This window comes from Archocentrus centrarchus, chromosome 13 (assembly GCF_007364275.1).
Source record: "Archocentrus centrarchus isolate MPI-CPG fArcCen1 chromosome 13, fArcCen1, whole genome shotgun sequence".
Taxonomy (NCBI): domain Eukaryota; kingdom Metazoa; phylum Chordata; class Actinopteri; order Cichliformes; family Cichlidae; genus Archocentrus; species Archocentrus centrarchus.
The window spans coordinates 23,261,930-23,284,746 of NC_044358.1; the positions used below are offsets into that span (position 1 = coordinate 23,261,930).

Consider the following 22,817-nt stretch of genomic DNA (forward strand, 5'->3'; position numbering starts at 1 on the left):
AAGGCATCTTCTTTTGCCAGGTGTGATGAGGACATGTATCAGAGAGCTTTGATGTGACAGATTATGGACATCTTCATCTGGCCCTCCTGGCTCTGAGCTTGTTGCTGCTTTTATTGTTTTGTGAAACAATTCACTGAAGGGAAGGATGCCATGTCAAAACTGTTTTTAGAGTCTTTGACGCTAAAGAGGAATGGAAACTTCAAAGACACCAAACTGTGTATGCCTGTATGAGTGCAAGATTGACCTAAACAATACTGGCCTCCTGTTGACAAATTATTGATAAGTTAATTGCCTGGTGAGCATATGAACTTACAGTCCTCAAATTCTCTACAAGGTAACCCCACCCCAAAGCAGTTTATTCCCCTTACAGGCATTGCATTAACTCTACAACTCCTCACTTTACTTGACTATGACCGATTAATGTTTGGGGAATTAGGGAGGAAATGCAGAGGGGTGGAGTGGAAGAGCTGATAAGAGAGTTGAAAGCAGCAGCAGGGAATGGAGTGGTACCAATAGGCGGGACTCATGCTGCCTCCTCTTTAGGGAGATCCCTACTAGTGCTGTCCCTACTGCAGTGTAAGGACAGGCTCAGCCAGGGGTCTTTGAAGTACTGCTCTCTTATTATATGGATGAACTCCTTTGTGCTACTATTATATATTCAACGCAGCATATCTGAAGACAGCTCGAGTCCTTCAAAAAAACTACAAATCTCTACAGAGCCCAGTCGGTCGTGCAGAAAGGGGAAAGTTGGGAGTGACTGAGAGATTCTCAACAACATCACTGTAGTGCTTTTATGTTTTCAAATGTTTGGCTTACCACTCGAGAGACACAGAACAGTCTCTAATCAAAATACTCATTATACAAAAGCTTTGGACTGCATTTTACTCCTGCTGTGGATGGGATTGGTTTATCATTGACATTTAACTTGATCTTGATTTTGTGCTATGTAAATTACCAGCTGCTGCGAGAAGAAACAGAATGCAACATGGAGATATCATGCCAAGTTGGTGTTAACCCCTCTTCAGCTTTGACACTGCAGCTGACATCTGTGTGTGTGTGTGTGTGTGTGTGTGTGTGTGTGTGTGTGTGTGTGTGTGTGTGGTGTGTGTGTGTGTGTGTGTGTGTGTGTGTGTGTGAACTCATACGACTACTACGGTGATTTCATCCGGTAAAAGCAGTCCCTATGTAATAAAACATAACGTATTAAAAATAAACATTAATACAGATTAATAAATGCTAAAAAGAAAGTCAACATTACTGCAGTCACTCTGGAAAGTTGTATTACATCCATGAGAATGATGTAGTGCAATTTAGGGTTGCAAATAGCAATTTAAAACATTTTTATTATTAATGAATGGTTAATTCATTCTTAAGTTTTGTTTAGGGCTGCCACTGAAATGTTTCTTTGTCCAGTCAGTGGTTCAAAACACATTCAAATGCCTTAATTCTTCTTGGCATTGTTTCAACAGGTGCTGAAAACATTCCTCAGAGATTTTGGTCCATATTGACATGACAGCCCAGTTGCTGCAGATTTGTCAGATTCACATCCATGATTCATTGTCATGTTCAAGAAACCCATTTGAGATGATCTGAGTTTTGTAACATGGTGTGTTATCCTGCTGGAAGCCGCCATCATCAGATGAGTACACTGTGGTCATAAAGGGACGGACACGGTCAGCAACAATACTCAGGTAGGCTGTGGCATTTAAACGATACTCAGCTGGTACTAAGGAGACCAAAGTGTGCCAAGTGAATATCCCCCACACCCTTGCGCCAGCATTAGCAGCCTGAACCACTGATACAAAGCAGGATGGATCCATGCTTCTATGCTGTTTACGCCAAACTGTGACCCTACTATCTGAATGTTGCAGCAGAAATCAAGACTCATCAGACCCAGCAACGCCTTTCCAACCTTTTTTTGTCCAGTTTTGGTGCCCCTGTGTGTATTAAAGCCTCAGTTTCCTGTTCTTAGCTGACTAGCGTGACACCCGGTGTGGTCTTCTGCTGCTGTAGCCCAGCTGCTTCAAAGCTGCACATGTGTATTCAGGGATGCTCTTCCGCATGCCTTGGTTGTAACGAGTGGTTATTTGAGTTACTGTTGTCTTCCTATCAGCTCAAAGCAATCTGGCCATTCTCCTCTGAACTCTGACATCAACAAGGCACCCAGAGAAGTGCCGCTCAATGGATATTTTCTTTTATTTGGACTATTCTCTGTAATTCTCTTCAATTCTATAGATTGTGATTCCAGTAGTGTAGCGTTGCCATATGCAATCAAGTGTTTGATCGTCAACTCGCCCATTGTGCTGTAGCTGAATAAGTATATATTTGTACAGTAAAAATGCTGTTATTACAGTGTTTCTTGATTGTGCTTACCTTTAATGGTGTTTTAAACCCGTTTTGTGCAGCTATCTGGCTGTGGGGCTACACAGACTTTAGTGTAAATCACTTGAATACTCCCCAGTGTGGCATGATCACAACACAAACTGAATGTTATAACCTTCTCGAGGCTGGATTTATTGCCGAGCTGTTGCATTGGATTGCACTAGGTGTACCAATAAAATGGTAATTCAGTGTAAGATGAAAATGACAGTCTTTGCTGTAAATGTTTGAAGCCAAATGGAAGATGTAACAACAGGGTGTGGGGGATGTTCCTGACATCTCTGAGTTTTATAAGGGCTCTAAAACAGGTCTGAAACTATTCTATATTCAGAACACCAGAAGTGTTTAATAATTCACCTAGATAGTTTCCTCTCTTTTTATCTCCCCATCTCTCTCACTCTCTTTCTTTCGACCATTTGCAAGGTCAGTGAGTGCAGAAGGTTGGGCTTTGGTTGTGTTTTTCCGTCGTCACTCCTCAGAGTGGCAGGCTGCGACAGACTTATAGGGAGAGAGAAGGAGTCGCCACAAATATAAGACCAGTGCCTGTCAGGGAGCAGCAGTCCGCTCTTAGTGCGCTTAGTTTTAAAGCTTGTTACTGAGTAATAATTGAGTAATAAAGTCCGCCCGGTTGTCTGGAATTTCTAAAACGTGCGCAAACCCACATTATAAAGGGACGCACTTTACTCAGGGGCTATTTATTTCCCGGCTGACGTGGGAGCGAGAGAGCGCTGACTAAACTGTCGGCTGGGCATCTCTCTGCGCGCCGGGGAGGAGAGGAGAGAAGCAGCGTTGACCTGCTGGGATTTAAAGACATCCACGTTATTTTTTTTATTTTCTATCAAGTCTCAGACTCCGATTCTCCCCTCTGTGGACCGACTACACACTCACAGCGATGACTGTACTGAATTATCCACCGGCTCTCTGTAATTGCTCCAGCGAAGCTAGCCCCACCGCCACCCGCCCTTAGAATAAAGCTGCTGTAAAGCGAGTCAGCACCGTCGCCGTTGTCTAACAGCTGGGATTTTACACTTTACCATGTCTTGAGACGTGGAGGGGAACCTGCAAAGATGATGACAGTGAGTATGGGTTCGTTTAAATGGCAGTGATGTTGCATCTAGGCTACTTTTAGCTCATTTCCCGGGGTCGGTTTTATTCACGCAGGCGGTGACTTTAATTTTGACCGATAATGGTGGTATTGAGTAGGGGTCAGCTTGGTCACAGCTGTAGTGGGTGACATCCTCCGTGTAATAAGTGTGATCTCTGGACGTTTCTGTCGCCGCTATTGTTTTTTTTTTTTTTGGGGGGGGGGGGGGGGGGGGGGCATCAGGTTCCTTCTGGGACTTTTTTGGGAACATTACATCATTTGAGTAGCCTATGAATGACTGTGCAAATTGAAGAAACACATGGGGGCTGTCTGTATTTTTATTACGCGAGTGGTGTCTTGTTCAATTAAATGTTCCTATTTCAGTAAACTATGTATTGCCAGATGTAATCTTGCATCTGTACCGCGTGGAGAAATGTCACTCGGACTAAGCTCGACGCACGCAAAAGACTGGGCGTATGCGATGATGCCCCTTTGGAAACCTTGGGAACGAGAGTTGTGAGTGTAGTCTTTGACATAAATTAAACGGCCAGCCCCCAACCACCCCAAACACCCGCCCGGCTGCTGCGGGATGGGGGATCGGTGCAGCTGTCAATTTGCATGTATTCATGTATTTTGTTGGCCAAATCAGCCTATGGTCTGCCTGCGCTCGGTTAATCCACGGTGGATCAGCTTTAGCAGCCCCAGCCTGACGTCTTGCAGCACCTTCCTCTCTCTCTCTCTCTCTCTCTCTCTCTCTCTCTCTCTCTCTCTCTCTCTCTCTCTCTCTCTCTCTCTCTCTCTCTCTCTCTCTCTCTCTCGCTCTCTCTCCTTTCTTTAAATTATTGCATTATTGTAATCGGGCTCTTGTGACCGTCGTGTATTGACGGGTTAACACGCAGATTGTTTGGAGGCTGTACAAAATGAGAATTAACACTTCAAGAGAAGGATCGGTGACCGAGATTTGAAACGCGATCGTAGCTTGGATAGAGGCTCCTCTGCTTCTACTTAGCGGTCTTTCTACGCTGGAAAGAAAAATCCACTCGATTCCTGTGTGTATGTGTGTGTGCGTGTGTATACACACACACATACACACAAGTGTGACAAAGCCGAAATGAGAGGCTGGTGAGGCTTTTCATGGGCACGCCGGTAAGGTTGTTCTCCTCTGTAAGCTCCTGATAAACTGATCACGAATCAGAAAATATGAGTAGTCTTGTTACATTTACAAGCCTAAATACTGCGCTGTGTTTTACTATCTCATAATAGTGACGGATGTCGCATTTGGTTGTTAAAAACGGGTCTAATCGATTACTATAGCATTAGCCTACAAGTGCGCAGGTAGTGTTATGCGTCCTTAAGTCCTCCCTCTTCATTTATAAACACAAAGAGGCTTCTGGAGCTTTTCATGCCAGGAACCCTCAGCTTGTTGCAAATGGCCCAGAGGAACTGATTATGGGATATTATATGTTATTACTGTCAGGCAAATTAAACAGTAATCAGACATTCTTGTGCTGATTTGGTTCATCGGGGAGTAGAATAATACTAAATTTGCTCTCCTTCCAGTCAAACTGAAGGTCTCAGTACCTCAGTAGTAATGCACTATGTAACCAAAGTTTTCTCTTATAACATTGCTGTATGCAGGTAAGGACCACCTGCTGTGCTTCTTGACAAAATGTATCTTTCGTGGCCATACTTGTGTATCTGGTGCAAACAGCATCCCTGCAGCAGCTTCTCTCCTATTCTCTTTGACCTGTTAGTATTTCATACTGAAATGTAAGTTCCTCAGCGGAGAGAGGCTTTATTTTTCTACACCACATCAGCACTTTTTATATCTAGTCTCTAAGATGCTGAGTCACTTTCCCCCAGTGTAGATACCTTCTGCATTGTGTTGTGATGCCTGGTGTCTGCACAGGTGTGATCCAGTGTCCATATCTCAAAAAAGGATTTTTGTCATTATTATATTGTATTAACATTTCTCTCTCTTTAGCCTTCTATGAGAGGCAAAACTACTGTAAGTCCTTGTGGTCTAAACCAGTAATCAGCAATCTTCATAATTAATTTCAGCTCGTAATGTGGTCGCATAGGAATGTGTCGTTAATTTTTCTTTACCCTGGGAGAAATTTTGGTGCTCTTTGCTTTTCATTAAGTTTTAAAAGTGTTGAGGCGCTATGATAATGTGCTCCTTTAGAGACAAGACTGACTGCGTGAGAAGGCTCAGGTCAAGTTGAGATTTGTGGAGGGCTGTAAACAACGGGGACGTTTTCATTAGCTGGGAACTAATCAGTCAGGTGGAGACTGGGGCGCTGCGGGATCATCGCAGTCAAGGTTAGAGACCGATTCCAGACTCATCTGTTCATGTCACAGTTTGGTGTGTTGTGTACTGACATGTCACTGTCACTCACTCACAGCTCTTCACTGTTTTGTCCCTGTGGAGCTGTGCAGATGTAGCAGGGGATGGCAGCATTTATTATTCTGACACATCTGGCCACACGGACTCTACCTTTGCTGTATGTGTGTGTTTCAAGTTTTTAGCAAGCCCTTCCACACATACACATCTAACAATGTGCAGGAACGTAAAAGGAATGTGATTATCTCTTAGCCAACCGAGCAAGAGTAGGGAAGTCCAGAGCATTTCAGCTGAGAGGACTAACAAGGACAAAAGAGATAGTGACTGCAGAATGTTGTGCAGAAAGGAAGTTCCTTCAGAACAGGAAGTTTTTTGTGGTTGCCCATCTAAAACCACAACACCGGTGTGACTAATCAAAGTCCACACACTTCCCTAAATTATCTTTATATTTTCCTCCCCCTTTCCCTATTGTTTCATTGATTCTGTCAAACCAACATTATGTCCTCTGTTCTGTATACCACCTTTTTCTTTAGAGTATTGTCTTCTCTGTCCTCAATCTCTTTTTTTGTCTGTTTCTTTTTCATTACAGGATTATCGGGAGGATGGCATGGACCTGGGGAGTGACGCATCCAGTCGCTCCAGCTCTGAGTCCAACTCCAACAAGGTCACACCTTGCTCCCCTTCTCTTGACCTGGCTACTTTGGAGGACTACAAATCCTCCCCCTCGCTGGACCTGGTCACTTTAGAGGACTATGAGGAAGATGAGGACTACCAAGAGTATAAGAAGAAGGTGATAGAAGAATGGGAGAGCGAGTATGGAGAGGACTATACCTCTCCACAGCCTTCTGGTCAGGGGGAAGGCAGAGAAGGTATTGTGAGTGCTGGCAGTACTGACGAAGGCTACAGGAAGACGGTGAACAGTCGCAGCCTTGCTGAAGAATTCCAGGATGTGAAGACCGTCCCGCCCCTACCAGCCCCTACCGGACACACTGCCACGTCAGTCGCAGCAGTCCCTGATGAACTGAAGCAAAATGGCAATCTGATTTTGCCTAGGAGCAACCAGCCCCACTCTCCTGGTACACCACAGAGGAGCACGGGGACTCCTAAACCCAACCACCGGAGCTCCAGTCAAGGCAGGGGGAGTCACAGCAGTGGCGGAGGTGGTGGTGGAGGTGGCGGAGGAGGTGGAGGAAGTGTGGGGACTGGAGGAATGATGCGAGGATACAGAGAAGAAGAAGGGGTAGAAGAAGAGCCTCTGCCCACCATGGACTGGGCAGCCCTGGAGAGACACCTGGCGGGGCTACAGTGCAGAGAGCAGGAGAACCATAACCTCAACCAAAACCAGAACCACAACATGGGCAAGACCAACTACACCTCAGTGAGTGTGCAAGGATTTTTTTTGCATGTTGTCTTTGGGAGTGAAAATTTTGTACTTTTCCACTTATGTGTGTCAAAGGTCATCACACATAATGCACCAATGGTCCGCTGTAATCCAGCAGTTATCTGTATCAGACAGACCCAGGAAACATGAGGTCAAGTTAGCTAGAGTAAGGTCGAGAGATTAGTCAGCTAATGTAGTGCTAAGCTGTGTGGCCCAGCTCCTAACCAGTATGGAAGTCTGCACAGCTGGAGGGAAATGAAGGCTGTATGGGGGCAGCAAAGAAACAAGGATTCAGTGCATCTTACTGCAGATTCAATTGGATGTCAGGGAAGTATGCAGATTTAGCTGAAACAGTTTTAAAACTTCAGACCTACAAACATCATTGTTAATAAGAGTTAATACTGATGCGTTTTGGCAGTCTTACAACAAAGATTTGTTGCTGACCTTAGAGAGTGACAGCTGTGTAACCTAATTTCTAAGACATTTCTAAAAAAAATCTGTTGTGGCCATGTAGTGTTTCTACCAGAAGAGGTCAGTGTTGCATTGACATTAAGCAGAGAGGTGCTGTAGGCCTTTCATGCCTCACCAGCAGCACCAGCAGGGAAGGCTGTCATGATTCACTTGCAAATTTATTACATTACTCAGTTTAAATCATAGTCTCAGCCAGAGCTTCATGGTTTGTTGTCAGTTTATGGGTCCAAAAGGGTGTAACTTTAAAATATTTAGGGTGGGAGTGGGAGAAAATTGTTTACAGCAGTTAGAGTTCTGTTGCCAGTTGTCACAGAGTAAAACTAAGTGAGGGCAAATGTGTGTTTGAAAAGGCTGGATTGGTGTTCTCTATTGATGTGCAAGCATGAAGACCTTTTCCTCTATGCGCACACATAATGGCTGCAGCCGGTGCTATTGTGTGTGTGTGTGTGTGTGTTGTGCGTCTTTGTTTGTCTCTCCTGGAGGCCTTCTCTGTCTCCCTGAGGCATGTCAGGAATGCAGTGGGAGAAGTGGGGGATGACCGGAAGGAAAGAGGGAAGAAAGGACAGGAGGAGGACCGGGCAGTTCGGGGCCACATTTGTGTCAATTTTCATTACCTGCTTTGCAACTTAAACTAGAAGATCACCTCCTGGTACACTTTAGACTGAGAGAAATCTGCTCCCTCACTCTTCCCTTCTCTCGATCTGCCTCCCCTCGGGCACTGGGCTGCGATATAATTGACCCGGGTAGAGAAAATCTCTCAAAGGAGAACCTCTGTGTCCACATGTAGCTACTTCTTTCTCTATGCAGCCACACAATCACATGAAATCATGCATATGCTTCTTACTGCCCACATATTTTAATCTTTACTTGTGCCTTAGATATGAGTACATCGAGGCTTGGTATAGCAGATAGAGATCGAGTGGTCTTGATGACGATAGGGACACAGTATCCAACTATCTCTCCAGGAAAAGCCTCAGAAAACCCAGGCCTCAGATTTCAGTGCTCTAGATAAGAAATTGGAATTAGCAGTGTAATCCCACCAGAGCAGGGAGCAGAAGTGATATACTAGAAAAGACAGGAGATATAAAATAATATCCCAGACAATCCCACTCTCAAAATCTTTTAGGTGCTGGTGCTATTTCTGCAGAACTATGCCCATCAGATTTTACCACATTATTTAAAAACTAATGTGTAATTTGATGGTTTGGTTCATTTAATCTTTCATTTTATCTCAGAGCTTCCACATATAGTAAAGGATAGCCCTCCGCTAGCCAGAAAAAAAAAAAGCAGGCAAGTGGCAATTTGACACTCCCAAGAAATATTTTCTGTTTATTTCTGTGTCTGGGGTTATCTGGATGTCTTAATTCTAAACCTTGCTGGACTTGACAGACACTCTGGAGGAGGGGGGGGGGGGACTTGTGCTTTTAAAATGTTAAATATTTAGTCATCCACTCAGGCAGGACCCACCAGTGAACCAGCACATCTGCTGGTGCATGCAGGGATTCATCTGTCTGGTAATGTTGCTGGGGGTCCAGTGGGACGGAGATATTCATGCTTCACTTGAGCTTCAAAAGCATCTGAGCTGTCAGAAAAGGACTGGGACACAGTAAAGCTCAGAGATAATAATCTGTGGCAGTCATTTGTTCCCTGGAGACAAGTTTAGCTCGTCTGCTGTAGTAACAGAACAAACTTTTGCTTGTATATTAAAGAAAAATGCTGAAAACATTCAAGAATCAGTCAAATCGGTGGTACATTGAGTGGAGTGGACACACAGAAGGCTTTTCTGTATATTGTATCCTGCTCAGTTCTCCGTGTCAGCTCACTTTGCACTTCTGGTAGAAAATTACAGCTGAAAAGTTGTATTACCTGCTATTAAGGCATAGATTTATGCAATATTTGATGGTCGCACTCTACTCTCTGCCATTAAAAGCTCCAGTTATCCAGCATGTTTTATTTCAACCTCATTTTGTATTAATAAAGTAGTCGTGTTATTGCAGGTGTGTTTAGTTAGGGTGTGGTGTTTGGCTCTTGTAATCTCAGTGTCTGCCTTCGGGCTGCAGGTGTGGCGTCCGGAGGATTCATGGTGATGAGGGGCCTGGTGGATTTTTTTTCAAAAGTTGTTTCTAATTAAATCTGGAGGCACGTGGCAGAGAGGGCCCCACAGGGACCTCAAGTATACCAGGGGTAACATTACCTCTAACCCTCCATTCAGCCCTGCACCTCTGAAAGGTGAACAATAATATTATTCTTCCTATCCTTACTTGAGGTTAAAAAAGCAGAAATGGGCTGAGGCTACATGTATGGTTATCCGTATGCAGAAATTTGCCTGTGTTTTCTGGGGTACATACTGGAGAAGTATTAAATCTATGTCTACAGGCTACTTCTTTTTCAGTTTCAGAGTGCGCACACCCAGACTTACTCACAGAATTTAAAAACACCCCACGGGCAAACTATGGTGAAAAAGATAGGGCCTGTGCTGAGACCTGCACTACCTCTCCTTCTTTAAAAGCGCAGGGACGCGGGGAGCTCGCTCTCACAAATACACACACTTCACATGTTAGTGCAGTCTCATAGTGAGTTTTTCAATTAAAAGAAAACCCAAATCTCTATATTTTTCTTTACCAAAATTCTGTTTTAAATACTTGATACGGAGTTTGGGAAAGTGTAACAGAAAAAAACATTATGTAGTTGTATTAAAGGATCCATGTTTTTTTGCGATTTTTAGGGCATAAATGCCAGGATGCCAGCAGGATAATCTGACTTCTGCATGTGCCCCATCCTCATGTAAATGCCTTGTAAAATTGCTACAGTTCTTTTCTAAATCGTTCATAATGTAAAAAAGGGCTTGTTTCAAGATTACTGCATAACTATCGTTAGTTGTGAGATTACAAATTGCCAAAAGTTATCCTAGGACAGATGTGATAAAAGGCTGATGAACAGCAGTTTGGGAAAAGTGTAAAGCAGTTTGGGAAAGTGTTGTTCAAACAGACCATATAAACAGTAAAAAGGCCACAAGCCTGATTAAACTGTACAAGCGTGGAGTGCTTCATCCCAGAAAAAACTCAAGGGCTGTGGAAAATAAAAAGATGGGAAGGAATCAGAGAGAGGTTAGAGAAACGAGCACTCTGTGTTTATGTACAAGTTCAGCAGTTGAACTATTCGCCACCCTCCACTAACCACTTAACTACTACCTTCATCCACAGCTCAGACTGTGCCACGTATAGAGGGAGAGAGACGGCGGGTGAGAGAAGAAAGAAATTGCAGGGTTCAGGAAGCCATGAGCACATTTATAGAGGCTATAAATAGATACAAACAATCAGTGTAAAGAGCTTACACTAGAATTACGACCTGAATGGTGGAAGCAAATCGGTAAGGCCTGAAACGAGAGGTAGCTGAAATAAGTGAGAATCTGTCAGAGAGAACAGAAGTTCAGAAGAAGAGATGAAGATGGAGGTGAGTCAAATAGGGAAGGATTTTGTGGTCACTATGTAAATGAGTAGGAGGAAGCTTTAGTGATTGGGGGCAGGGCTCTAACCAGGTGTAGGGAACTCCTGCTGCGGCACCGGTGTCTGGCTCAGCCTCTATGGCTTAACCGCTGCTCCAGCACTGTGTTTGAGTGTGTCCATGTGCAGATACCAGCTGAAACATGCCCAGCCCTCTGCACACCAGAGCTCAGACACACACTCACTCTTTATACAACCCACTGCACTGTCTGTGCTTTAGAGTAAAGCAGTCTTCTGTCTCCTGTCAGTCCACACATGCACAAACTCAGCTCACTAAATCAAATCAAAGGATATATTTGTATTCTCATAGTATCCTGAAAGTCTGCCAGTGCTGGCAGATGCTTTTTGTTTTTCCTTTTTTTTTTTTTTCGTGGAATATTTTTCATCTCTCAGCTTAACCTTGGATTCCTCACAGCAAGTCGGGCATTTAACTCAGGTAAAGAAGAATGTGATCAGTTTGTAAAAGCATAACCAGCTTCTCAGACTTTTCAGCATTTATATATTGTGAAGTGAAAACAAATCTTTCATGCAAAAAGTTAAATGAATTGTTTGGCAAAAGGCTTTACATGTATTTATAACTCAGTGCACTACATACTTCTTCTGTGAGATGTTGTTTTTTATTATATTTTAAGAATAGGAAAAGAATAGAACCAGCTGCACATCTTGCCATAGATCTAATTTTTCCTTAGAATGATGTTCTGTGTGACTCTTTAACAAAGAACAGGTTCATGCTGTCGCATTGTTGCCTTTTTTGTTCCTCTCTTTTCTGGTAAAAGCGGAAAAAGCTGTGCACGTGCGTTTGAACCCTGTTTTAAATAAGCAAATCTTTGTGCTGTACAGCTGTTTTGAATGAAGGGGCAGAGAAAGTTTGTGTGAGACATAAACCCCTGCTGAAAGAACTAGCCACGAAAAAAGCCTGGCGATCAAAAGCTTTATGTTGCCTCTGGATAACCACGTCTTCTGTCTGCACTGTACACAGCAAATAAAAGAATAAGATAAAGTGCAGCTGGTACTGTAAAGCATTGCTTTTCACCTGCATTATCAGCTTGTGTTTTTTTTTTTTCCTTGTAAAAGAAGACGGGAACATGGCAGAAGCAAAACACCAGAAGAAAATACCTTAAATGGATAAAATCAGTGATTCATAAGACTCAAGAGCCAGGCAGTCAGCACTGTTAGTGATTCAACATGCTCATTCATCCAAATGTGCCTGTTGGCCAGCTGTCTGCTGAGTAGCCCCACATTGACCCCATGGCCTCAAACACCCAACTATGGGTGAAGAAGTGAAGTCAGTTGACCAAAATCGGAACGTTTGCTGCTTAGATTTGTCTGGTAGTCAGTGGGCGGCACTCTACAAACAGTCTACCTGCAGAGTCTATGTACAAATAAAACGCACATGTCCAAGATATTCCACAGGTTATAAAGTTCACGTTTCTTAGACGGCATGCATGGGAGTGGTGTCTAAACTGCTCTTATCTGCTGTCAAAGTACATTTTTATGAGCTACCTGATAACATTTCCACAGAACCAGTAAACAGACACAATAATCACAACCTATGTGTACTGATGATAATACTGTGATAGTATAGGTGTGGATAAACTGACACAGACAGGCTTCCCTTCTGGGCACTTAAAGTGCAAGCACTGCCAGTTTGGTTGATGATCCAGAGAGTGATGTCACCCAGGCAAGCAAGCAGAAACTAGACTGAGGCACCGCTGTGACCGGAGATAAATGGCAGCTTCAGGTGGAAATTCACAGCCTACAGCTACACATTCCTCCACCTTTTTTTTTTTTTTCTCTGGTAGATCACACTGATGAATGCACAAAAACTCACACAGGCTCGCCCTTTCTCTGATTTATTCACTCATGACTCACCATGGTGTGAGAAAGGTGGATAAAATGCAAAGTCAAAACCAGTCTTCAACATGTGTTATATCCTATCTGGCACGGTAGTCAGCTTTGGCTCTGACTCATTTTACTACACTGCTGCAAAGCTTCATCTTCTCTCCTTTCCTTCTCTGCTTAAGACGTCCCCTGTCCTTCACTACCATTCCCACTCCTGTACCCAGCTAATTGTTTTCTTCCTCTAGCTGTCAGAAGGCATTATGCCCTAATGTTTTCACACAGCCAAAGTACAGCAGGAGACCATTTTCCCCTCCTTGCTTCGTTCCCACTCTCCACCCTATAGGAACACTATCAAAGAGGGGCGCAGGCTGTGAGTGGCAGAGCGTGCTGTGGAGGAAATAGAGGTTTATGTAGCAGCGAGGAGACGGCCTCCAATGTTATAGCTTTGTGTCAGAATGCATACAGCACAGCCACTTCAGAGCAGAGCCGAGTACACACATACACACAGGCCGTCTGCATAAGTAAAAACGGGGCCAAAGGAGATAAAAACAAGGTTTATTTCAGGAAAAGAGGCCAAGAGCATGTTTTCCTATCTGTAAAGGATTTTAAACTCTTACCCATCACTGGTCAGAGAGGAGAAAATGGTTTAGTCAAACATATACACACAGGCACACAGCGGCCAGTATTTGCGTGCACTTACATGGGTGGAGCTAAAACATGAAACACTGGTCTTCTTTGCTCCTAATTATAGAGTGTGCTTTTGGATGTATGTGTGCATGTGTAAGAGGCAGGCAAGTGGGTTATAAACGAAGTCTAAAAATACAAAGTGTGTTTACTCGTGTCTACAGAGAGAGGCAGACTTAAAATGGTTAAAAAAAGGGGGGGGGGGGGGGGGTATTTTTGTCTCCGTGTTTCTGACTGTTATCTAAGCTGTTAGTCTGTTCATGTGACTGTGTGTGAGAGACAGAGGAAGAGAATTTGTGCCAGGCCATGCTGAGATCTTCATCTGTTGCTGGAGAGCACAAAACATTTTCATCCCTTCACATACCCACTGCACAAAAAACTAATTTCATCAGTCTAAAGTAGGGTTGCAGCGAATGACTGCTGCATTACTGACCTGCTGATAATTTCCTAATGAAACAGTTCATTTTACAGGTTATAAAAAAAAAGAGCAAAAATAAAGTTTCAACTTGTAAATTTCAAACACCATCACTAAGACAAAGACAAGCAGGAGAAGATTTGTGTGTTTGTGCTTGTAAACTGCTCCATACACATCACGAGGGTGCAGTGGTCGCCAAGGAGGTCCTTGGTTTGAACATGGTTTGACCGTGGGTTTCCAGGAAGATTGTCAGGTAGAGACTCTAAATTGGCAATAGGCGTGAATGTTAGTGTGTTATTTGTCTTCCTGTGATGGGCTGATGAGTCATCCAGGGTGTATCCTGCTGGAATAGCCGATCATTTAGACTCCAGAGTGATTGAATGCATCGATCAGCAAAGAGGAGGTTCCCTTCATAATTGCAATGTAGCGAAACTGCCTACAATTCATCTAGACTGAGGAAGTCATTGCTGAATAGGAATGAATGGAGCTAAATAGCTAAAATAATTATTTACATGTTTCCAGACCAAAACAATGTATTTTTCCTAAATATAGCATTGATTATTTAAAGTAAATTTTCCCTCCAAAGTACTAGCATTGTGCCAATAGCTGGACAGTTAAGAATATATAGGAAATATTTCCTTATGGTTCTTTTTTCATAAACAACAACTGCAACAGACATTTGTTGTGTAAATCAAGACAGACACTTGCATCAGAACCAGCGGGGTTGCGTGTTCAGATAAGTATTGCTTGATTTTGTCTGCTGCTGCTTCTTTAATATTTGGAATGAAAACGGCATTTGTTATAAAGTGGCTCGTGGTGCTGTGACATCTGTAGTTCTTTTGGAAATTTATTTTACTACAGTCGTAAATGAAATCGCAAGCAAGCTGCACCTATTGTCAAGACCCCTTCAGTTGAAAACATAATAAGGAATTTGATAACAAATTGTTTGGCTTAAACCTCCATAGCCACCGCCATGCCACAGTTCTATCTCAGCTACTTATTATTCACTGTGACTCACAACTGCTGTTTCATAATGGACTTCATCATTGCGCAAGTGTAACTGGTGGTCAGTTAGTCATTTAGTTCGCTGGTATACGAATGTTAATGTGCTGAGACGCCTTTAAAAATGCAAGGCAAATATTAATACAGCCTAGTGATCACAGCATGCCCTGTCTTTCCACCACCAACCATAGACATAGTCCTCATTAGAACAACCTCTAGTGGCTGATCATACACATACACACGCACGCATGCACACACACGCACGCACGCACTCCTTGGCCTTCCACATCAGTTCCTCCCTGTCAGAGTGAGCTCATTACCGCCAGAATCTGGCCCTCACACTGAGCCAACCTGCTTTGCTATGCAGTGTTTTTGCACTGGCACAAAATGTCAGCTTGCTAAAAGCATCTGTGCTCCTCTCTTCCTGCTGAGCCGGAGGAGGGGGGGGGCAGAGAAGGGGCAGGAGGGGGAATGAGGAGGAAGACGGAGAAAAGTGGTGAAAGAAATCAAATGCAGTTACACTGAAAGGCCAAAGAGAGAGAGGAAGGAGGGGTAGATGGCACTGAGGATAAAAACAGAGAGGACAGGCTGTTTGTCGGAGAAAGGGAGGAGGTGCCACAGCATGCTTTAGACTCATGTATTTTCCATGAGCTCGATGAGTGTTACGGGACATTATTTCCCACCTACAGCACCACTTCATGTCCTCTCTATATCCCACTAGTTACAGAAGAATGAACAACAGTATTATTCACTCAGTGATCATCTACTTATGAGGAAGCATTCATTCCCTCTGTTTGCATGGATAAATATGCCCACATAGTAGAGCTAAATACACACGTCCCCCACACAAGTGTTGTTTTGATGTGCAGAATGAGATGAGGAAACGAAGGATGAGTGAAGAGTCCTCAGTGTACACTTACAACATATTCTCACAGCAAGTGGCACACATTCTCACTGCTCTGTGCAGGCATAAATTGCATACTACTGTTAGAGTTTGCATTAGAATCAGAACACAGCAATTGTATTTTAGCAGAAAGTCACTGTTTGGCGGATCTCCACAGCAAGTTTTTAGTGAGTTTTCACCACCCAGGCAAACATCTCATGATGTGGCCAGTGAGTGGGAAGCTAAACTGCAGTCTGCCTGACTCAAGTTAATAATTTTTGCTTTGAGTCTTCTTTGTGGTGGTTTAGGTCACTTACATAATCACAGCTTTTTGAAACTTTTTTGCTTTTTTTGTTCTGTGAGCTTGGTTTTTTTGGGTGACTTGTACATGTATAATTTAAAGGTGGGGGTCTTCACAGTGTGCAGTCTGGATAGAGTCTGATATTGTTTTCTTTTCTGGTGTGAATAAAGAGATGCTGTCTCCATCTCCACCTGTGTCGTGACTCAGATTGTAACCTTGACGACCCTGTGAAGGTCAGCGGGGGGTGTCTTCAGACGGATTGCTGCCATGGTGACAGAGGAGAGAAAGGGGGTTGCTGTGGATTCCTCTATCAAAGCTCGGCACATGATGTTGGACATCAAAGTTGTTTTGCTCCTTTGTACAGTAGTCTGGATGCATGTACATGTGCAACAGAGAGTGAAATGAATGCATTTGTATTCAGAAAGAGAATAGCATCAAGCTTTAGTGGGCCTGAAACTCTAAATACTGGCATGAGTACATCAAGTCATTCACTCACTGCTTCTGCAAAGTGGTTTCATTCTTGTGTTCTTTACCTGTGGAGCCTAAACACTCACCGAAGCTCACAGTTCCACTAAAAATGAAGTTCTTTAAGTGAGAGAAAAGTTCAAACTCTTGACTCTTTACACCCGCTCAGTCACACCATGAAATGGGCGTGCTTTTCACATTCTGGTTTCAGAAAGCTACAAGAACAGTGTTGGTCCATGAGGTTTAAAATACTATTGAATCATACAAGCACCATAGGAGAAGCTGAATTTGAGTTTACACTGGGCAACTGTACATTCCTTTTGGGATCAACAGGCTGAGTCACATGTGGTTGTGTTGTATAGTGCAAAAAAAAAACTCCAGTATTTAAGTATGATTTTTTTTTTCATTTTAAAACAAAAAGTTGGCATTTTTATACACAAATTTGAGCCGGCACACTGAGAAGTCAAAAATTAATCAAGCATAAATTTCAATTACTAAAACTAATTTTTCTATTCCGGAATGCAAGTAAATAACTTTAGCATCTTAATCAAAAGTAATTTTTTCAGCTTCTTTATGAAACAGAAATTTGAAAATTCATTGATAACAGCAATAATTATATTTTTGTATTTTGGTTGTGAATACTGACCATTACAGAAACATTCAAATCATTGACTTCAGTTGTTCCAATCACTTCCATGGCCACAGGTGTATAAAACAATGCACGTAGGCATGCAGACCGCTTCTACAAACATTTGTAAAAGAATGGGTCGCTCTCAGGAGCTCCGTGAGTTCCAGTGTGGTACCTTGATAGGATGCCACCTGTGCAACAAGTCCAGTCATTTAATTTCCTCACTGTTAAATATTCTACACTGTTAGTGGTATTATAACAAATCGGAAGCAATTGCGAAGGACAGCAACTCAGCCACGAAGTGGTAGGCCACGGAAAATCATAGACCGGGGTCAACATAGTTCACAGAGGTCGCCAATTTTCTGTAGAGTCAATCGTTACAGACCTCCAAACTTCACGTGGCCTTCAGATTAGCTCAAGAACAGTGTGTAGAGAGTGTCATGGAATGGGTTTCCATGGCTGAGAAGCTGCATCCAATTTCATGCTCCCATCTTTGTGGGAACAGTTTGGAGATGGCCCCTTACTGTTCTGACATGACTGCACACCATTGCACCAAGTAAGGTCCATAAAGACATGGATGAGCAAGTTTGGTGTGGAAGAACTTGACTGGTCTGTATAGAGTCTTGAACCCAACCTGATAGAACACCTTTGGGATGAATTAGAGCAGAGACTGCAAGCCAGGCCTTCTTGTCCAACAGCAGTGACTAACATCACAAATGCGCTTCTGGAAGAATGGTCAAAAGTTCCCATAAACACATTCCTAAACCTTGTGGAAAGCCATCCCTGCAAAGGGTGGGCCGACATCATATTAAACCCTGTGGATTAAAATGGGATGTCACTCAAGTTCATATGTGTGTGAAGGCAGACGAATGAAAAATAAATAAATAAATATATATATATATATATATATATATATATATATATATATATATATATATATATATATATATATATATATATATATATATATCCTAAATCATCTGTATTTTTGGCTGTCTTCACTAGCCGCTTTGTTCCTGCTTCTTTTATGAGACCCAGTTGATATTTGGTGTGAAAAAGAGGTTTATCATACTTCAGCTCAGATAATTATATCATGGGTGAGTGTCACAGGATGGGTGCCGTTCCAGCCCTCCCCAGCTCAGCACCATGCAGAAAGCTAACCCAGAGCCAATGATGCACAGGCTTGAGCAAAGAGATCAGAGCGGGGAGCTCATCGATCCACATCCAGGTCATTAAACCCAAGAGTGGTCTTATCGGAAAAGCAGCGTCACCCAACAGAGATCAATATCGGATAGAGAGATTTGACCCAGAGGACGGATGAGATAACAGGGTTAGTATGTGGCTACCTACCCTGCCAAAAAAGACAAAAATGAAACTTGAAACACATGTGTTACACATCCTCCAAATTGCTGTTGGAAGTTTTTCCACTTCCTTTAATGGAAATGTTTACAATGGAGCTAAACAGATACTTACTGTAGAGTCTAAACAGTTTTGTAGCTGTAATATGCTGGTTTGTGAAGTTAAATGATGAAATGACTGCTACAGAGTGAAATCATTTAATAAGTGTTCATGTAGTCATTTTCATTTCAATTCAGTTTCATTTATATAGGGCCAAATCACAACCACTGTCACCTCAAGGTGCTTTATATTTTAGGTTAAAGATCCTACAATATTTTAAATTTTTAAAAAAGGGTCCTGTTATACTGAAGCAGTAAGAAGGACACATAGAATCAAAAACTATAGAGAAAGAGGAAAACAAAAAGATGGTAATGGGTAGATGCCAGTGGAATGGATGCAGAGATTATGTGAGTAGGTTGACCTGCATGTGGATTATAGACCGGCCATCTGCCACTATGGGATTATAATCTTACAAAGAGAGAGAGAGAGAGACAATGAGGAGAAGCTGAATATGAACATCTATACTTTCACACAGTGAGGCAAAAATCACACAAACATGCACATAAAATAAATGAGACACACATTGTTTCGATTTAAATGAGGAACTTTGGTCAAAAAAATGAATGATTTGTATCTGTTCAAACATTCAGTGCCAAGTTTTGATGCTTTCAGCTTTCACATACTTTCTGATTACAACACATTTCAGGTTCAGAACCTTCCCTGTTATAGTTTGACTTTTATTTGATGCTGGTTTATGCAACACACATGGGGATTAAAATAAAGGTTAAGGAATGAAAGTCACTCCGTTGCCCTTCTCTCGTCTCCTTTCGGTGTCTGGCATGACTCTATATAAAAAAAACAGCTGAATGACATCCTGGCCCTCACCCACACCACTCGCACCCTCCCTCGTCTCTTTTCCACAATCCCCTCTCCCCACTGGGCATACATTCAGCCCCACAGCTCCTCCTCTTTTTCAGTCCAAAGCAGACAGAGAAAGGCAAGAGGGAGTGTACTCTGCTTTTCACAGCGTCCTTCCCTCCCTCTCCTATTCTCATACCCCTCCTCCAGTCTCTCACTCCCCTCCCTCCTCCAGCTTTGGGGAAGCAGCGTTCAGACCCTGCCCTTTTCTGTTAACAAACAGAGCAGAAAACAAGCAGAAAAGAGAGATAGAAAAGCAGAAGGTGAAGACTGAACTCACTGACAACGAGAGGAAGGCAGTATTAGTGAATGATTTTTTTGTTTTTTAGTTTGGATCAAACACTGAGTGGGATCTCTCCTCTCCTCTCCATTGGAATACCACCGCAGGGCTGGGAATCTTATCCCAGTCCCGCTCTTGTTCGGCCAGCTCAGGCAGCTCCACTCTAGGATGCTGTGAAGGATGGTCCACCAGGAAAACTGTTCTTACCAGGTATTTGTCTGACCAGAATTACAAAACCAACATTGCTGTGATTCAGTTGGCTTTCTGACAGACACAAAATTATGATTTTGTTGTAGTGTTCTTATAAATCTCAAGTTTGATCTCTTCAGTAAAGCCTTAAATGTCACATTTGAAAATGGGGCATTCGGTGCACGTGTAGGACTTGTGTGTCACTGCAGAGTCTCAGACCTGTGTGGGAGTGTTGCTCTGTCTTCTGCAGTTACGTGATTGTGTTGTGAATCTGATGGCTGGCTGGTTGCTAAGAGAGTCCTTGACTCAAGGGAATAATGTCCCAACTCCCATCCACCTCCCTGTCATCCAGCCTCCATAACATGGAAGCATGATGTTTGCATGTAACTCCATATTTATATTTTCACAACTAATCTATGTAGAGATGTTCAAAGCTGTGAGATTCATGTAGCGGATGCAACAATATTCAGTGTATGGTGCAGACAGCAGTGATAAATAGAATTTAAATGTGAGTACTTGGATGGTGTGCTTGTGTGTGCATTCATGTTTATGAGTGCGTGGGTGATCCTGGTGGGACATGTGACAGCAGTGTCTCACTTTATCTAACTAAGAATTGGGAGGAATGAAGCAGTTGTGATTAAAGGCAAGGATCACATCACAGCTGTGCATCTGCCTTTCTATAACCAGCTCTTCTCAGGAAGAAAATCTGCAATGCAGTGGAGATAGAGAGTGGGAACAAGCAGAGAGGTAGATGAAAGGCAAAAGGAATGAGCGGAGTATGCCGGGGGAGGCAGCGAGGAAGGGAAAGATGGAGCTTCTTTGATGAGAAGAAATAAGTGTGGAGAGTCTCGGAGAGATGGATGGGTCCTGTGGGTGTACTTAAAGTGTTTCATCAACATGTAATATGAAACTTCAAGATGAAAAGTCCATATTCGGTCCTTTAACCACAACATTTTGCATTTAGCTCAAATTCACGTACATGAAATCTCCAGCTGAGTTATAACAATTCTCAACTCTCTAGAATTATCAACATGTATGAAGTCTGATCTCTTATATCTGTTTCATGCACGTCCTCTAAATTCTTAAGATTGTGTTCTGGAATCAATAAACTGCTTTTACATTTGCATTAATCTTTGTGCATCCTCCGCATATTAGTATTTGCGTGTCAGAAGGGTGGAGTTAAGCTTGTGTGGGTTAGGGAGCAGTTGTGTAATGGGATAAGGATTTCCTGCCATGTTTTGTGGCAGATAAAGGCTGGATGGAGTGACCGAGAAATGGCAGGAATGAAGGAAAGAGCGCAGAGAGAAGCGATGCCAAAGGGACAGTGGAGTTGACAGATGAAAGGCAGAGATGAAACAGTACAAAAATTGACACCTCTGGCTGAGCAAAGTCAAATTAGAAGTGTGTAGAAACCAGTGAGAATGACAAACAGCCTTCCAAGGCAACTGCAATAGATAATACATATGAAAAAAATAATCATAACATTTCTAATCATGAGGAAGAAAATTTAAGAAGGCTGAGATGGCTTTAATGCAGGGAAAGAAAAAGAAAAGAGAGAGATAGAGAAAATAAGAGAAAGAATTAGAGCGGTAAGCGGAAGAGAGGGTTCAAGCTCTTCTGATAACAGCTACTCTCTAGAGGCCTCTCAATTAGACTGGTAACCTGGCAACCAGCAGGCAGACAGCGCCCCTCACACACACACACACACACACACACACACACACACACACACACACACACACACACACACACACACACACACACACACACACACAGAGGGATGAGGGATGGTAAGTAGCAAAGGGCAATGGTAGGACAGAATAGAAGAGAAGGAATGAGGGGTGTGATCAAGACATAAAATTTTAAGATAGTAGATGAAGTGGAAAATAAAGAGAGGTCAGGGTGGTGTTGTCCCTGTATTTGCCCAGTTGTCAGTCTGTGTCTGTGTCTTCTTGTTTTGTCCTGCTTTAAATAAAGTGTGGTCCTCAGTGTTTTGATATTTTTCAGTTTAAGACAAAGAAGAAAGAAAAAGGCACGGGATCAGATGCAGAAAGAAATCCTCTTCCCTTTCCCTGTTCACCCGTGTTCCTGTTCACCACATACCATATGAGGCAGGGTCCCACTTAATGTCAGAAACCATTAGCCAATTAGGGAAGCAGGCTGACCCTGGGAGAGCAAGTAACGCAACCATTTAACCCGCAGTCATCCAAAACCATAAATTGATTTAAGGTCTAGTTATTCTTAAGTCCAAAAAAGAGAAAAACACGTCACGTTAGTAACCATTCATCTGCTGTATCTCCTTTATCTCCATGCTGCACTTCATTTCATTAAGTGCTTAAGTGAGCTAAAAGCACACTGATCCTCTGTGTGTTTACTGGAGTCTGAGGTCTCAGTATGCTGCCCTGTTTTCAGATTCTCGAGTACATCTATAAATCTCACAGTTCCGTATTGCTGTCAGCAGCAGCAGCAATAACCAGCAGGGTGAAGGGTGATGGTGAGATTTATCAGCTTGGCCACAGTGTGTCATCCTGGGCTGGAGGAATATTGTCAGCTTGCCAAGGCCTGGGGGACTCTCGCTGAATGCCGAAAACTGCCACACATAATTTAGTATTTGTATGTACATATGTGTGTGAAGATTGTTGCATGTTTA

General features: G+C 42.9%; 1 protein-coding gene across 3 annotated transcripts in view; it reads left to right on the plus strand.

Annotated features, from left to right (window-relative positions):
* The first annotated feature begins 3,247 nt into the window (after positions 1-3,247).
* schip1 (schwannomin interacting protein 1) overlaps positions 3,248-22,817 on the plus strand; it is a 45,056-nt gene continuing 25,486 nt past the window's right edge. Inside the window, exons 1-2 of one of the 3 annotated variants that reach the window (XM_030744117.1) lie at positions 3,248-3,455; positions 6,397-7,185. In XM_030744117.1, coding sequence (XP_030599977.1) covers positions 3,447-3,455; positions 6,397-7,185 — 798 coding nt within the window. In that variant the 5' untranslated portion in view covers positions 3,248-3,446. Of the gene's footprint in view, positions 3,456-4,320; positions 4,610-6,396; positions 7,186-19,840; positions 20,189-22,817 lie in introns of those variants that run through there. The other 2 variants (XM_030744116.1, XM_030744119.1) reach the window with 2 other exon arrangements.